This window comes from Narcine bancroftii, chromosome 5 (assembly GCF_036971445.1).
Source record: "Narcine bancroftii isolate sNarBan1 chromosome 5, sNarBan1.hap1, whole genome shotgun sequence".
Taxonomy (NCBI): Eukaryota; Metazoa; Chordata; class Chondrichthyes; order Torpediniformes; family Narcinidae; genus Narcine; species Narcine bancroftii.
Window position 1 is genome coordinate 35967608 of NC_091473.1, and position 17964 is coordinate 35985571.

Here is a 17964-nt window from a genome sequence, read left to right on the forward strand (position 1 = left end):
AGCAATATTAATAGCAGGTAGACAACGTAACCTTAGTCAATATTGAAACATTCAAAGATCACAGTGAAACAGTACAGTATTTATATCATGTTTGGCATAACTCTTACAGTGATAAGATATCTCTTTGAATTTGTTTGAAGTACATTTGTTACAGTTCCTCACCAACACCAAACATTGTGCCCTTTCTGAAGAAATGTAAATAATTGACATCAATCAACTATTTGCATGTACAGTCAATATTGTTGAAACTTCATAAGATAAAAACAATTACAAACAGATGAAATTCTGACTCATAGGTCTTGTATCTGATGCATACAAGTTTCAAGATTTAATTAACACATGTAAATCAGAAGTTCCAGGAATTAATTGAGTTCTTAAGATTTACAAAGCAGAGGAAAAGTTAGATTAAGATTGACAGTGGAAGTGGAACATTATTTACACCTGTCGTTGAAGTGCGAAGCCTACACCTTTTGATACACCATCTTGTGGTTGATAATTGTAGTAGCTCAGACAGCTGTTATCTGCCCGGGAAACCAGTTATGAATGGGGTCGCTATTATGATAGTTCCTGTCCAAGAGTTGGGTTGTTAATGCCTCTGTGATCCGTTGAATAATGCTCATTTAGGAAGTGGTTGAATGGTCAACTTAAATGCAAATTTAGCTTCTCTGGAAAAACCAAGGTCTGCTTTGAGTAAACAAACATGTGGTTTTTGCCAAACATATTTTAAGGCTAGGCAATTATGTGTTTAATAAAGACAAAATCAGAGGTACTTTAATAATGGCCATTTCTGGAGGATTTATAAACAGAATCTTTTACAATACCATTCCCAACACAAGTCTCCTATTCACAAATGATCTTCCATCCAAAAGCATGGCATTACTTCCATCTCCGATCAGCTGCACTGCCTGGATAAATAGAGCACTGACATTCAGAACAATTATTCAGACTGGGACCAGTTCGAATATTCTGCCTCTTCAAATAAATTTCTTGCACAAGATCAATGTTAAAAGAAAGATGGGGACCAAACTTGGCCCCACCTAAATTTAGTGAGATGGAATGAACAATTTGGCTTGGGAATATACCTAAATTTATATCTAAGATATACCTTGCTCTCCAAAATGAAAGTGCAAAACCAGGTAACAGAGATCGAGAGAGATGGGAATTGGATTTAGGATTTGCAATAATGGAAAGACACTGGTCTGACACAACATGGAGACTTCAGACCTACTCTAGCTTATCTGTCCCTCATGCTTTCTCTCTACCTGTTAACTGAAAGTACATGTAAAAGATTTTTGGATTATCCTATCCGATTCAAGCTCAGATGAAATATTATAAATCTAAAACGTTAAAATTTTCCTTTGCAGATTCAGTATTGATAAAAAAGCCTTAAAGGGTTGAAATTTCAAACAGAATAAAATGTAATTCTTGGGTGCAACAATGACATTACAGGATATAATACCTCATATTAAAGAAGTGTTGGCAAAACAATAATTACCAGAGGAAACCAAAAACTACTCAGTGGGAAAAATCAGAACAGCTTAAATCCCAAAAGGAACACATTTTTTTTTTTAAAAAAGGTAATTAGGGTAAATGCAAGCAATTTTTTTTTGAACAAGAAAACAGACCATATGTTGTTTGTAAATGAGCAATAAACACCAATTAGTCAAGGCAGCAAAAAAGAGAACATTATATTAAGCAATAACCCTGCAATGCTAGATTTGTACAAGAAACAGCTTCAAGTTCAAGCAAGGCTGACTTTGGAAGGATGAGGAAGAAATTATCCATAAATATATGAACAGAATGATTGGGAAAAACAAAGATGGTGTCAACCCACCTGACTAGCATGGCCGAGAGTAACTTCCACCCATTCATAAACAAAATGCAATGAATTTGAAATTATGGTGTGCACAACTGTTATCTACTGTATTCTCTATCAAGAATAGAGTGTGGATTAGGGTAAACATTACTGGCATTAGACTGATGACAGGTTTTCATCCTGAAATATGAACTCTATCTTTACAAAGATGCTGCCCAACCAGTGTTTTCAGCTAAAATCAGGCAGATGGAGCTCCCCTCCCCCTTTTTATTCAGGCCTGAGATGTGTCTTTTCATTTCTCTGAATGCTGAGTGACCTGTTGAGTTTCTCCAGCACTTTTGTTACTGCACTAGACCCCAGTATCTGCAGATTTTCTTTCTTAAAAAGGTTAACAACCTGATCCATTTGATATGGCAGAAAGGCCACACTCCATATTATTGACATTTTGCCAAACAATAATCAGAAGGATTTCCTGCCATCATCTAACTCTCCTGAGGCTGAGATGATCTGTGGTCCAGAATCTGTGGTGTGATGTGCCTCTCCAAAAAAGTTGGTATTCACTCCTGTAAGTGCAGTAAAGTAGCAATGTTTTAGAACAAAGATAGAGACAGGAAATGCTACAATCCACAATTACCATTCTTTTTCTTGAAGAACATGAAGGCATATAGCACCCACAATTTTCACAATGCTACCGTTCTTAAACTTTAAAAATAAATGGTATCACTTAGAATTTATCACTGGGGATTGACTACAGTTGTTCAGTTCACAAATCAAAAAGGCACACATTGGGAATCAAAAAAGTGGTTTTCATCTTCCCAAATGAAAAGAAAACACTTTCAGGTTGATACATAGGACTTAATGGACCTTTAGAAAGGTTATCAAGCTGCATTAAATGGTTCTAAGGGTAAATTATCAATGAGTAAAATCTGACAATAAATAAAATTGTTGGGTGAATGGATCATGTTGATTGAATTTTTTCAGCTATCCAATACATGGTAACTAATTCCTGACAGAAAAATATACACAATCAGCTTCATAAGCCAGATAGAATTTATAAAATTTATTGATCAATCAAAATGTTAAGATCACAGTCAATTGTGGTTGAAAGATATGATCATTGGCAAAAAGAATAGTTGAAGCACAAAAATATTATATATATATATCTCAGTGAAGTGGGCTCTGCGGTCTTCTTCAAAGGAGGTTGCTGCCCGCCGAACTGTGGGGCGCCAAGATGCACGGTTGGAGGCAATATCAGCCCACTGGCAGTGGTAAATGTGGCAGGCACCAAGAGATTTCTTTAGGCAGTCCTTGTACCTCTTCTTTGGTGCACCTCTGTCTCGGTGGCCAGTGGAGAGCTCGCCATATAACACGATCTTGGGAAGGCGATGGTCCTCCATTCTGGAAACGTGACCTACCCAGCGCAGTTGGATCTTCAGCAGCGTGGATTCGATGCTGTCAGCCTCTGCCCTCTCGAGTACTTCGATGTTGGAGATGAAGTCACTTCAATGAATGTTGCGGATGGAGCGGAGACAACGCTGGTGGAAGCGTTTTAGGAGCCGTAGGTGATGCCAGTAGAGGACCCATGTTTCGGAGCCGAATAGGTGTGTGGGTGTGACAACGGCTCTGCTAATCTTTGTGAGGTTTTTCCAGTTGGTTGTTTTCCAGACTCTTTTGTGTAGTCTTCCAAAGGCGCTATTTGCCTTGACGAGTCTATATATTATATAAGCCACAAATGAGCCTGCAGCTGATGTGGACAACTACCCCTCCATAAATCTTCATCCGCGAAGCCAAGCCAAAGAAGAAAGATCTTCCTCAACAGTAAATAAACAAAACTCGATGGTTTAGTTATTTTTTTAAATTTAATCCATAACCAAAGAAAGTGATAATCTAGTGTGACAGATTATAGATATGTTTATGGGAGATAAATTGGGGCAGATTTTTTTTAGTGTAGGTCACATACAAACACTTTAAAACAGATCTTATTTAAAATACTGGAGCTCTGCTTATGCAAGATAGGCCGTCGCCAAGAGCCTTTCCAAAAGCTTTGGAGAGTGCCCAAGAGACTTCACTAATGGATTGTTTAGAATAAGGCAACAGATTAAAGAACTCTGAGTCGCAAGCTCTCTTGATGTTCTCAGAGGGTCATATAGTTTTGCAAACAGAGAGTAAAACAGGCTCTCTCTCGGAGAGAGAGGGGGAGAGAGAATTCAGTTCTGCAGTTTTACAGCTCAGCAGCAGCTGGGGCTGGAACAGGACAAGCTGGCAAGCTTGTGGGAAAAAAAAACATTTGGAAGATAGGTTGTTACTGCTTAGTTCAGCCTGGTCAAAGCCCTTGTGGTTCATGCAAGAGAGGACGAGCTGCCTAATGTTTCACTTGAAATAAGAGAAACAAAAAGGTACTCTGAGGTGACCTGAAATAAAGAAGTTATCATCTGGAGAACCCCAAGGGGGCAAGTTTCTTCAGCATGACACTGAAGTCATTGGTTACAAGGAATCAGTTGTGGTTGTCCAGTGAACAACAAATCTCTCTCTGAAAATCGACAAGAACCTTCCCGAGCAGTAACCATTTACCTTTCAAGCACCAAATCCTGGTGAACTTTATAAATGTTAAATTTTATGCACAGTATAAGAATTGCCTGCAACCAGAGAACTTAAAGGAATGAGAAGTGAAACTGGACTGTGAACCAAAGAACTTTTCTAAACTTACACACACATTACATACACGTGCGCTTAGAATTAGAAGGGGATTAAGTTTGGTTAGTGAAGTTAATAGTGATAAGATAAAGTCTGATCCTGTTTTCATGTTTAAAGATAATTAAAAACAACTTTTGTTTAAGTAACCATTTGTCTTGGTGAATATCTGTTGCTGCTGGGTTTTGTGGTCCACTGGGTTTGTAACATTAGAAACTGATTTGCTATGGCTGAAAGATCCATAATACCACAAGTTTTGAAATGAATGGGCTGCAATATCTAAATATAAAGTCATACGCATTCCATTAAAATGTTTAGATAAATTATCTCAATTGAAAATGATCAATGAAGCACATATTAAAGCATGAATAAAGCTGAACCCTTTCACAAAATTTAAAGTACATCAACAGATTTTAGATTATAGACCTCTTATTAGCTAGATAGCCTGAATATGCCTGAGATTGTCTGATCTCAGAAGTTAAATAGGCTCAGGCCTGGTCAGCACTTGGAGGAGAGATCGCCTAGTTAAACCAGGTGCTGCAGGTTTTTGTGAGAGGCACTGGACAAAGTGGTGACTCTCTGTCTGACTTACAGTAGACAAAAGTTAAAGAATTTCATGTATGTTACATTCTAAATGTAGTATTGTGTGACAATAATGGAGCCTTTACCTTGAGATGATTAAAATCATATGGTTTGTGACAAGCAAAAGAATGATGATCAACTCTATTGGTAATATTTTCCTCGTGCATTTTTTAAAATAGTGTAATAAAACTACTTTTATTTGTTGCTTGTACAGTTTTGATGCAAGGCATGTGTGGATAGCTGACAGGTTCCAATTTACAGGCTTTAGCCCCCAATTGTACAATAAATTTGCTTGATGTGTTGGAGGGTTTCACACTCCATTCATCTTTATTTACAAGCTGTTTTCACTCCAGTTTTAACTGAGGATTTAGTCTGATGCCCCTATAAACATCAACATTTTCACAGCAGGTCTTTATGGCAGGAATATAATTTCCTGAGTTCCTTTAATGTTAATCTTAATTGGACTGATATTTCAGGAATTTCAAGCACAACAGCTTGCACGATTCAAAAAGGGCACAATTGATATCTCACAGAAAAACTGAAGGAAGCAATCTACATTTTAAAATGGATAAAAACAGAAGGTACAAATAACTATTTTGTTCATGAAAGAGAGAAATTAACATTTGCAATTTCAACAGAAAGTATTTTCATCATCCACTGGTATTTCCACAATTATTTTATGACTGTCTTAAAACTCGATGGAATGGGAGCATAATATTCATTAATTTGTGTCAAGATGAATTTCTTGGAGATATTGACTCCAACAATCTGAGTAATGGGTGTGTTTACATGGTCATGGGCTGAAAGCATCTGTGACCATGCCACATCTCTAAATAGACAAAATAAAATATTTATTCATTATTTTATTTTTATTATCTCTTTTTCTGTCTTGGCATTTCGTAGTAATTTATCTTGTCAGGTGTACCTTATGGCTGCAGTAAGAATTTAAATGCATTTGTACATATGTAATGAATAAACTCGATTCATCTCAAATCAACAGCAAAAGTATAAACCTCAATCTCACAAGTTGACAGAAACCAATCAGAATAGCTGATGCATCTTCTGAATTCCCTCTTCTCCCACATATCCTGGTAACATTTGTTGCCAAATCACATTATACTGTGCCTAAGAAATCAAAAGCCTTTGCTTGACCACAGAGGAATTAAATGCTTCCATTTGGTCAGCTGCATCTCATGATACACATCATCTTACAGACAAGCCAGCATTATCTCAGTAATCAGGCAGCAAATCCATCCCCGCTTCAGTAAATGAAAAGCAGCAATGCTGTGCAAAATTGCCGAAAGATCGGGTTAAATACAAGATTGATTCACATGATATGAGAATTTTCTCCAAAATAGATTTGATGTGACAAGCAGGAGAATTTTTTAAAAAAAAGAACATTTGGCTCTTCTTCCCCCTTTTGCTGCCTCCCAAATAATATAGAATGAGAAAATGAGTCTCTCAGGTTAAATAATGAAGGAACAGGAGGTTTGCTCTGAAACTTTCCAAATTAGATACAAAGCTGAGGATGCACTGCATGATTTAAAAAGCACAATACTCCTCAGAACAACACTTCCCATTGCACATCTGTTGCATTCTGACACTCAAATCTCTTCACCTTCACTGTCTTATTGAGACAATAAATCAACAATTGCTCCAAATTAGAGTTACTGCAGTTATTTGGAGTCTTTGGTAGAAAGTTAATTTTGTTTACTCATATGAACGATATGACTAAAGTCCAAAACTAATAGTAATAATTTTCTACAAGGAAACTTGCTGAACAGTTTGAATTGTGTTGATAGCTTGCTGCACCTTCCCATAGTATCTGGGATTTCTCTCCAAATAAAAATGACATGACTTCTGAACGAATAGTAGCTCAGAAACATCGGAACACTGCAAATGGGAGGGACATCTAAATGTTTGTGCTTGGAAATCTAAAAATTGCTGTGCCACTTATTCATCTTCATTACTGAATGTCAAAAATCAGAAGCATTCCTCTAATTTCAACCTCATGAGCACCAACTGTTCCTCAAGGTGATTGTGATCTATCATTTGGTCCATTTGACAGATAAATTTCATCATAAATTTTGAAAAATGATCAATGCAATTAAAAAAAAATTGACGACTGAATATGAAGATAATCTGTTATCAATAAATCTGCACAACATCTTCTCAAAAAGTAATCAAAATTATTCTTTTATTTTGGTTGCAGTTTTATTTTTGGAGTATTGTAAACCTGCTCCCTGACAGACCTTTGTGATAGTCCAGATTCTATCACCAATGTGTATATGTATATATTGTAGTGAAGGATGATGGTGATCGGCTGAGAGTGTAGCCACACCTACTGGCAGGTCTTAAAGGGTTGCTCCTAGCCAGACCCGATCATTCTGGTCTGGTCGACCTACTTGTGATACGTTCCAGTCTTCTAATTAATAAAAGCCTTGATTTGGATCAACAAGTCTTTGATTATTTCGACGTGCTCTACAGCCTTGGAGTTTAATAAGTTTGGAGTTTTGTTTCTATTAACTGTTTCTCCCTTCATAGATTTGCTTGACTTTCATAATTTTAAGACCCAGTATTTTCAGTTTTTTCCTTTTTTTTTTTTAAATTTTACAGACCTCCTTCCCCACTGAATTGTTGACAATTATTATGTTTTTTCCCCACTGAAGGTAGGTACATTTTCTTCTCATGTGCTGGAAATGCAACAGATGGTACAATCCAATCTACATTTCATGTATACTTTCTTGGTTGCATCACAGCCTGGTTTGGAAACTTGAGTGCCCAGAATCACAGAAGGCTGCACAAAGTCCATTTCAGGAACCAACCTCCCACCCACTGAAGACATCTATGTGAGGCACTGCCTCAAGAAGCCAGTTAACATGAGAAAGAAGCAATGACAATTGGGGCAAGACCAATTCTGCAGGCATTTGGTGGAAACTTGCAAAGGTTTATCAGAAAATATCATTTGCAGCTGAAGGGATGGATGACAAATGGGAAAAAATTTTAAAGGAGAGATACCAAGAGTTCCAAGACAACATGTTCCTGTTAGGCAAGACTGGCAAATTTAGGGAGTCATTTGCAAGGGATATTAAAACTCTGGTTGGAAAAAAAGGAGGCATACTTCAGATTTAGGCAGTTTGGATCAAGCAAGTACAAGCATAGGAAGGAAAATGTCTGAGTGAAATCAGGAGGCCAAAAATCGGATGCGAGATAGATCTGGCAGCCAGGATAAAGGAGAATCCCAAGAGATTCGACATGTATACAAGATTAAAAGGATGGTTAAGGAGAAAACAGACTCCCCATGTCTTTATGTGAAGCCACAGGAAATGACAAGATTTTAAATTATAATTTCTCACCAGTCTTTACTTTGTAGTGTTACGAGTTCAGTGAACCCCATATACCAGCAGCAATCGAAATACACCAAAGCAATGGTTCATGAAAAAAAATTAGTTTAATTCTGAGAAGGGACCTGATCAACACCAAGTTATTTACACTATTCCCCCCACACCCCCACCCCCCCAATCTAAGCATAAGTGTGTGTAATCTTCCCACTGTCCATGTTTCCAGTCATCTTCAATCCTGTGCCCAGAATCAGTCATTACATTCAAGCAAACGTCAGTGCTTTATTTAGAATTACCAGGTGGGAATGTTGTGGAGGGTTACAGAGAGATGGTCGTTGCTTGTTGGACACCCCAAACAGGAGTGTCTACCAGAGAAAAAAAAACTTGTCTTCTTTCCAGGTTCTTCTCACCGAGTTCTTCTCCTCTTCACTCTCCAGGAAGACGAGCTGCCACTCTTGATTTCCACAGAGAGTGCACTTAGGCTACCATATTAGAACTCTGCCCAGTCTTGAAAAAGGAAGCCTTTTCAGCAGACTCCTCTTCTGTCCAGCCTTATCTTAGACACATTCTCTGCCTTTTCCATACTGATGTTCAGTTTGTTTCAGTTTGCAAATGTGTGCAGTTTTGGACACTTAACTACAGGAAAGATGTCAATAAAATTGAAAGAGAAAATTTACTGGGCAGCTGCCTGGACTTCAGCATCTGGGTTACAGGGAAAGGTTAGAACTTTATTTCCTGGAGCAGAGAAGAATGAAGGGAGATTTGATAAGGGGAATAGACAGAATAAATGTAGGTAGGCTTTTTCCACTGAGGGTAGGTAAGATACAAACTAGAGTATGTGGGTTAAGGGTGAAAGGGGAAAAGTTTAGTGGGAACATCTTCACACAGAGTGGTAGGTGTGTGGAATGAGCTGCCAGCTGAAGTGGTGAATGCGGGAATGTGGTGAATTTTAAATTTTAAACTTTTAAGAAGAATTTGGACAGGTACATGGATGGAAGTGGTATGGAGGGCTATGGACATGGTGCTGGTCAGTGGAACAAGGCAGAAAAATAGTTTGATGCAGACTAGAAGGGCCAAAGAGCCTGTTTCTGTGCTGTAATCTTCTATGGTTCTAAGGAATTGATTCAAAAGAGTTACAATATCTTGGACCACATATAAACAAAAGGTGCTGACAGCTTTAAAGTGCAAGAATGTGAACAAATCTCCATGGACTGACAAAACGCATCCTCAGATCTTGTGGGAAGCTCTTTCAGACAAACTTGCATCATCTTTGGCCATAGATGAAAGTTCCAGACTCTGCAAAGAGGTTAAGGAGGGTTGCAAGGTGAAGCCAGGGAACTACAAGCTAGTGAATTAGACTTCAGTTGTGAAAAATTTGCTGGAAAGGATTCTGAGGCGCAAGATCTACCAGCACTTGGATAGATAAGGACTCCATTCAGTAAAAAAATTTCTTGGGTCTGGTCCCTCCATACCTTCCGGCAAACCAATAATCTTTATATTGTTCCGTTGGATTGGTTTTCCAAATAATCAATCTTTTTCACCAAATTTTTATTTTGAGTTTGTAAGTCTTCGACCATTTTGGTCACATCAAAAACTTGATCCCGTATTTCATCTATATCTTCTTCAGACGAATTAAATTTATCTCTCACTTCAAGCTTAAAAGCTCCAAACTCAGCCATCTGTTGAGAATGTATTTTCACCAGAGTATTAAACCTAGTACCAAGTTCAGTCATAATCTTGGATAATCCCTGCATTGTATAAGATAATTTAGATGCAAGATTCACAAAAATCTTTTCAATTGGAAGAGATTTTGGCTCAACAGATTCCTGCTTCTTCTGCATAACCAAAGGATCTTCTGTTCCTTCCTTCATTCTGGTTGCCTTCCTTGTAGTATGACTGCGTGTGGAAACCCCAGCCACAGCCTCTCCAGCAGTGACTGGAGGACGCTGGCCGGGGTTTTCCCCAGTCCATAATGTATTAAGTTCTCCCAGTACATCAAGTTGCATAGGTTTTTCTATCTCAAGAGATGCAGTTTGCAGCACCACCTCTACAGTTGACAAATGCCTTTGAGTAACTCTTTGTTCTAAAGACTGTTTGGCGCCCTCTTTAGGGGGCTCTACCGATGTAACATAGAGCTCTACATCCGAACACTGTACCTCTCTCCTGGGATCCATTTCACTCTGAGTCCCAGTGTCTTTCCTGTAGGTAGGCTCCAAAACTTGAACTTTTGGAAAATGTAGTTTTTTGATGATCTGTTGTCGTTTTTTTTTTGCTCTTTTTCACCAATTGTACCATCATAAGTTAAATTAACAGCACTGAAATTATCTAAACTTTTAAAGAATTTTAATGGGCATTTCTAAACAAAACAATAGAGTTAGGAGAGAACTGGAAGGCACGTCTGATCCTTACGCCATCTTGCCACGCCCCCGATAGATAAGGAGTGATCACCAACAGGAGGGGAGAGATGCAAGAGAGGCCCAAGGGGCTACATTTTTTACCCTGAGGATAGTCCATATCTAGAACAGCCAGAAGAAATCACTGATAAGGTTGAAATTATGATTTTCAAAAGACATATGGACAAATACATGGATAAAAAGGGTTTAGAAGCAAATGGAACGTGCTCAAATGCTAACTTAGTCAGCATTGACAAGTTGGGTTGATGGCCCTTATCTGTGCTGAATGCCTCTATTAGGTAGGAGACCAACAAACATGGCAATGGAGTGGACTGCTCCAAAAATTAAAGGATGACAATGTGGTGGAACAGTTTAAGAGGTGTGAATTCCAAAGCTAAAGGAATGAATTGGTCAAAATACCATTCACTTTTGAAGGGGCAACAGAAGGACTGTGCTCGAGAACAGAAGAGTGATTGTTTCCAGTTTGGCAGGGACAATAGATTAGACACTGTTGTAGGTACTTGTTCAAACAAAGCCATTGCAGATTATAGTTCAGAAATAAATGTGTTAACTGAATGCATTTGTTCTTCATATTTCAATGTTCATTTCATAATACTCACATTTCCTTGTGACATAGGAGGGTATTTGACTCAAATTTTCACTAGCTCTCAAAGCAATCTCCTCAAACCCATGTATTTCCCTGTAATTAACTCTTTTACCACACACATACACCCATGTAAAAATTTCAATGCATATGCAAATTGTACAAAGTATATGAGAATCATTAACATGTACATTTTGTATGGTTCTTAATAAATGTTTTTATACCACCAAAAAAATCTTAGCATTTCTTTATAACAAAGTAAAAAAAATGAAATCAGTCTTTTTTTAAATAAATACTATTGTGTTTGAAGCAGCTCTTTATATGCAAAAATTTGTAATTTGTGGATGAGTTTACATGCTAAGTTTGACATGCTTGCCAATTGCTTTGCCTTGTCATGTCACAGTATTTTCTCGCATGTCCTCAGGGAGAACAAGGTTTATATATGCAAGTTAGTGATTTCAACTTGACAAATGAGCTCGCTAGAAATGCATACATAGAATACAAATGAAGTTAAATCAGAACCAAAGGTCCATAAGAAACAATGTACTTAAATAAACACAGCAGCAGTAGCACACTTTTGTTTCTCATTATTTTGAGATTTTAACTTGATTTTGTAAATGCAGTGAAAGATTCTGCAATTTATAAATGATCCCCTATAATTTGCACATTTGAAAGACTAAATCTGCATAATCTATAATACACAAATCTTTTTTCTTTGGCTTGGCTTCGCGGACAAAGATTTATGGAGGGGTATGTCCACGTCAGCTGCAGGCTCATTGGTGACTGACAAGTCCGATGCGGGACAGGCAGGCACGGTTGCAGCGGTTGCAAGGGAAAATTGGTTGGTTGGGTTTTTCCTCCTTTGTCTTTTGTCAGTGAGGTGGGCTCTGCGCTCTTCTTCAAAGGAGGTTGCTGCCCGCCAAACTGTGAGGCACCAACATGCACGATTGGAGGCGAGATCAGCCCACTGGCGGTGGTCAATGTGGCAGGCACCAAGAGATTTCTTTAAGTAGTCCTTGTACCTCTTCTTTGGTGTACCTCTGTCTTGGTGGCCAGTGGAGAGCTCGCCATATAACATGATCTTGGGAAGGCGACTGTCCTCCATTCTGGAGACGTGACCCACCCAGCGCAGTTGGGTCTTCAGCAGCGTGGATTCGATGCTTGCGGACTCTGCCAGCTCGAATACTTTTATGTTGGTGATGAAGTCACTCCAATGAATGTTGAGGATGGAGCGGAGACAGCACTGATGGAAGCGTTCTAGGAGCCATACGTGATGCCGGTAGAGGACCCATGATTCTGAGCCGAACAGGAGCGTGGGTATGACAACAGCTCTGTACACGCTGATCTTTGTGTGTTTTTTCAGGTGGTTGTTTTTCCAGACTCTTTTGTGTAGTTTTCCAAAGGCGCCAGCAAAACAGTATTTGTGTACACTTCTGTACAACATGTTCCTGACTGCCTGCGCAAAGGCAGGGATACCCAAATCCTAGGGCCAGAATCGGTGTGTAATAACAGGCAATGAAATTATTACCTGTGTTTAATATTTGAAGTTGCAATTTTGAAAACAAAGCATAAAATTCCTCAGGCACACCCAATTATGTGCAAAACAAAAATCGAGGAAAACCTAACACTAAATAAGTACACGCATATCCACAATGAAGTTTTGTTATAAAATACTTTTGGTAAAAGATCACTTAATTAATTTCTGAAAGCTATGGGAAAAAAAATCTTGCTTTAACTGAACACTGGTATGACAAAAATCAGAATTTAGCTTATTTAGTTACCACCAGTTCATCACCCCAATTATATATTGTGTATGACAGCAAATAAAGCCATCCTGCAACTCTTCATAAACACCACGAGAAGCAACTCAACACTTTAAAACAAAAACACAGACTTTCTTTCTCAGTAAACAACATAAATCCAATGACTCTTCCACATGTCAATCTATATTGGCTTCTAGTCTTACAACAATCAATTGTAAAATTTTTCATCATGTTTAAATATTTTCTTAACTTCTTTATCTCTGGTATTTCCTCCAACTCCCAAACCCCCCCCCACCCGCAATCCTCTATCTTTGTACAATTCAAGTCTCTTTTGCTCAATGCAAATGATTAGCCTTCAGCTGCTGAGCTTGAAGACCAAATTGTCTTCCAAATTAAAGTACAACTCTGATAATCCAGAATGGTCAGGACTGGGCCTATTTAAGATAAACTGAATTTTTGGATAACTGGTCGTTTTTTTTTAAAAAAAGAAACAGCAAATCACTTGTGTTTAAACAACAAACAACAGAGATTGTTTTTTTTTAAGCATGAAATAATGTTCAATTCTCACCAAAAACAAAACCTGAACAAAATATTTTTAAATTAAATTTTTTTTCAACCTATGAAGTCAGTTCGGCTCTGAAAAAAAAATTCAGATAACTGAGAATTTCTGATTGTTTCAGATATCTTCATTTATCCAAAAATTTTCGGAGATGAAATTACATCATTTTGGTCTCAAAACTTTTCAGATAATGAGGACTTCTGATTCTCCTTAAATCTTCAATTATCTGAAAAATCATATTTAGTTTCCCAAAATTTTTGGATAAATGAGGATTCTGGATATCCCAATTTCAGATAATCGGCATTGTACTGTATTGTGATGTTTCTTCTATTGTGATAAAGAAACTTGGGTTCTTTTCTATTACTTATATTTTATTATCAACTCATGCCCTCATGGAACACATCCATTTTGTGCATCGAACCAAAGGTGGGACATGCCATCTCCAATGCCCTCTAGTGGTCAGGAGGATCACCAACTCCAAATCACCATATCCCCTTTACTTATGTTCAATCTAGCACCATTAAATTCAAATTATGCTCTATCACTGTGTAAAGTCAATGTCAACAGACAAACTTTTTAAGTGTGCAGTTCCTTTTCTTTTATAAATTCACCCTGTTGAGTGCTTTGTAAACATGAGTGGATCTTCTCAACACAGATGCATTCGTCAGCTCTACTGGTCCACTAATGTTGAGCATTGGTGGAGATTCCTCTCTTGCTGTACAGGCTGGATCTTCTGCATTTGTCTGTTCTTGCAGCATCACTTGTATTTTCAGCACTCTTTCAATTCCTCCTCAGTATGTGATCATCCTCTGTTCTGACAGTTTAAGATCTTTGACCTACTTCCTCCAGAACAGTGATGTTCTTGTCCCAGGTGTTGGAATCTCAGAATCTCATTGATTAGTGTTGTGCCAGTGGCCCTTAGCTTCTTTCTGACTTGTCATAGCTTGCTTTTTGTCTCTTTTGCAGATGCTTTTGTTTCCATTTGACATCTGTTCTTGTTTGGGTCTGCAGAGTAGGGAAGTGTGGTGCCTAGTCTATGTTCCTTTAGGAGCTCTGCAGGTGGCATGTCCTGTTCAAGTGGTGAAGCTCAGTAACTCAACAGGACTAGATAAGGATCTGACCGACTGTCTAGTTTTTCTTGAGTAACTGTTTAACTATGTGAACTCATTTCTCTGCTTTATCATTTGAGTCACATGCCAAAAATCATATTTTCATGAAAAGTTCTGGAATTCTCTACAAATGTAGGATGGTCCATTGTTATTGTAGACAATTTGAGGAATTCATGTCTTGCAAAGATCAATTTAATATATTTGATCATACAAGCAGTAGATACATAAAGAAGCAATGCCATCTCAGGATAGTTTGATAGATAGTCAATAACCAGCAAGTAATTTTTTTAACCAGGTGGTAAAATCAGTCCTAATCTTTTGCCATGCTTCCACTAGCAAGTCCATTATTTCTGGCACACACCATTGAATTCACCCATTCTGTGGGCTTCTCCACTTTCTTTATGACCCCTCGTGATCTCGTTCAGTCGATTTCCTGCTTGAGCTTGTCTTTTAGTGGCACTGGAACTGCCTTGGGGCATGCACAACTGGCTGTCTGTCCTCCTTTAACTATATGTTATAGGTGAATGGTAGAACACCAAATCCATTCAAGATGTCTGGAAATTGATCCAGTATTTTCCCTACATTCTTCTGTGCATTGGTGATGTTAATGTGGTACATCCTTTTGACTAGGCCTAAGTTTTCACATGTTTTGTTACCAAGCAGTGAGTCATGTCCATCTGGGACCACTGCAAACATGAGGTGGTGCTCTTTACCTTTAACTTTCACCTTTGAGTCAACATCTGCTTTTCATGTCAATATGCTGTCCATTGTTGGCCTTGAGCTAAACAGAATTTGGATGGATGTGTGGTTTAATCTTCATTGTCCTGATGGATCAAATTGACCTTTGCTCCTATGTTCAGCTTGAAAGGAATATCCGCTCCATTTGCATGCAATGGCACCATCCACTTGTCCTGCTCAACTCTGTTCAGTGTCCATTGGTTTGAAACTTTCCTGCATTACCATGTCCACGAAAAATACATCACCGAGGGCAGTTTCTTCTATAGTGTGCACACTTTCACTTCGGTTTTGTTTCCCTTTGGAAAAACATTGCATAGTGATACTGCCCTTTGCACTTATTACAGAATTTTCCTTAGGCATTGTTTTGGTTTATGTTGAGTGCCATATCATTTACAATTGAATGTTTCTCCATCTTTTTGTTGTTTTCTATGTCTCATCCTCGTTTTATATGTGCATCTAGACACCGTGGCTCTGGCTGTGTCTTCATTTTCAAGGGCCCTTGGATTCTCACCAAACTTTTTCACATACTGCAGAGCTAATTCACTGGCATATCATCACAGCTCCAGCTAAGATAAGCTCCAACTCTCATAGCAACCACTCTCTCACTTTCTTGTCAATAATTTAAAACACAATCTGATCACAGATCATTGAGTCTTACAGCAATCCAAAATTCTATGTTCTTGCTTTCAATTTCAATTTCATTAAAGTATCAAAGCTCTCTGCCTGCAGCTGTGTGCACGAGCGAAACACGTACCTATCGCATGTTTCATTTTTATTTGGGGAGCAGTGTCCATCTCCGTAACCTTGTCGAACTTATCTTGGTCATCTTGGCAAAAACAAACGTATTGAAAACCTCTAGTGCCACAGTAAGTAGCAGTGCAATCTTCTCTGCATCTGGTTTGCTATCAAGTCTAAAGGCTTGCAGATACAACATGAATCATTGTTTGAACAACTGCCATTCGTGGTCGACGTTCACAATCCAAATCATAGCGTCAAGCAACTTCACAGTTTCCATGTCCCCTGATAATACCCACTAATACCATGTGATGTTCCTTCGATTATGATAAAGAAACTTGGGTTCTTTTATATTACTTACCAGGAATATTTTATTATCAACTCACGAACTTCTGGACACATCTATTTTGTGCATCTAACCCAGGGTGGGACATTTTGTCTCTGACAGCCTCAGGTGGATCACCAACTCCCAATCACCACAACTATTTAAAAAATCTCATTAACATTCTCCTCTAACCTGGCTTCTTTTGCAATTTTTTTTATCATTTAGCCCAAAGGCTAGGCATCTTATTTTTTATATTATTGACAGCACAAAAAAACATTCAATCCACTAAGTACTCTTCTATCTAATTACATCTACCCTATTCATCCTTATTTATTTTCCCCTTAAAAACATCTATAGGCTATCTGAAAGAATGTTCTACATTTTGGCCACTTTCTGACTGAAGATATTATGCACTCAGAAACGTATAAAGACAAAAGAGGTTTTGTATATATCTACAAATCATTTAACAGTCTTGAAGACGCATCAGGTTATCCACACCAAATTCCCTTTCAGAGCCCAACCCAGTTTAATTATTTCCCCCCCCAAAGGAAATAATACCCAGCTTTAGTGCTGACTGACTTTTTGAAACCTTTCCCAGTACTTATTTTAATATGACATAAACATTCACTCTACTCCTCCTCCAAATATGATTCAACCAATCTTCCATGCAAATATCATTAACAAATTCTGTTAAAATGTCAAATGTTTTTTACATTGACTTATTTTAAACTTTCAGATAGTGTACAAATTCAGAACTCACCACCTCCCCAAGAGAAGCAGCAAACATGTGTAGAAATGGAGCCTTTTTTGAAGACACCCGAGGACCCAACATGGACTTTGTGCATTCGTAGGTAACAAAGAAAAGAGCAGCTGAAATTAATTGACACAAAACAAGTTCCAATCAGTTTAAACTGTTATCAGCTTTTTCCGCAAAGAATTTCCAACAAATTACTTGAACATTGATTCAAATGATTAACTCATTTAAACTTGAAAGCTAATAACTATTAACAGAAGGCTGTGTCTGTTGCACCAATAAAGTACAAAAGCAGTTTCACTTATAATGCAAGATAATGGCTATTTTACTACGAGCCACTTTGTGTATTTTGCATATGTTATGTAAAAATTACAATTTTTGTACAATTACAATCTAGCATGTGGTTCTAAAATAGTCTTCTTTTAATTGTCCCAGTAATACCTCTAAAATGCTGGTACTCTCAGGATTATGTTAAGCAGCAAGTTGGCAATGAAAGAATGAGGACCTGGATCGCACATCACTCATATTTGTTTCATATAATAAACAAAAAAATC

At 38.0% G+C, this 17964-nt stretch overlaps 1 protein-coding gene across 6 annotated transcripts in view; it reads right to left on the reverse strand.

Moving 5' to 3' along the window:
* The window catches only part of slc25a26 (solute carrier family 25 member 26), a 289265-nt gene that overhangs the window by 253785 nt on the left and 17516 nt on the right, over window positions 1-17964 (reverse strand). For all 6 annotated transcript variants that reach the window (XM_069937121.1, XM_069937116.1, XM_069937115.1 and 3 more), the window contains exon 3: window positions 17417-17526. In XM_069937121.1, coding sequence (XP_069793222.1) covers window positions 17417-17526 — 110 coding nt within the window. The remainder of the gene's footprint in view (window positions 1-17416; window positions 17527-17964) is intronic.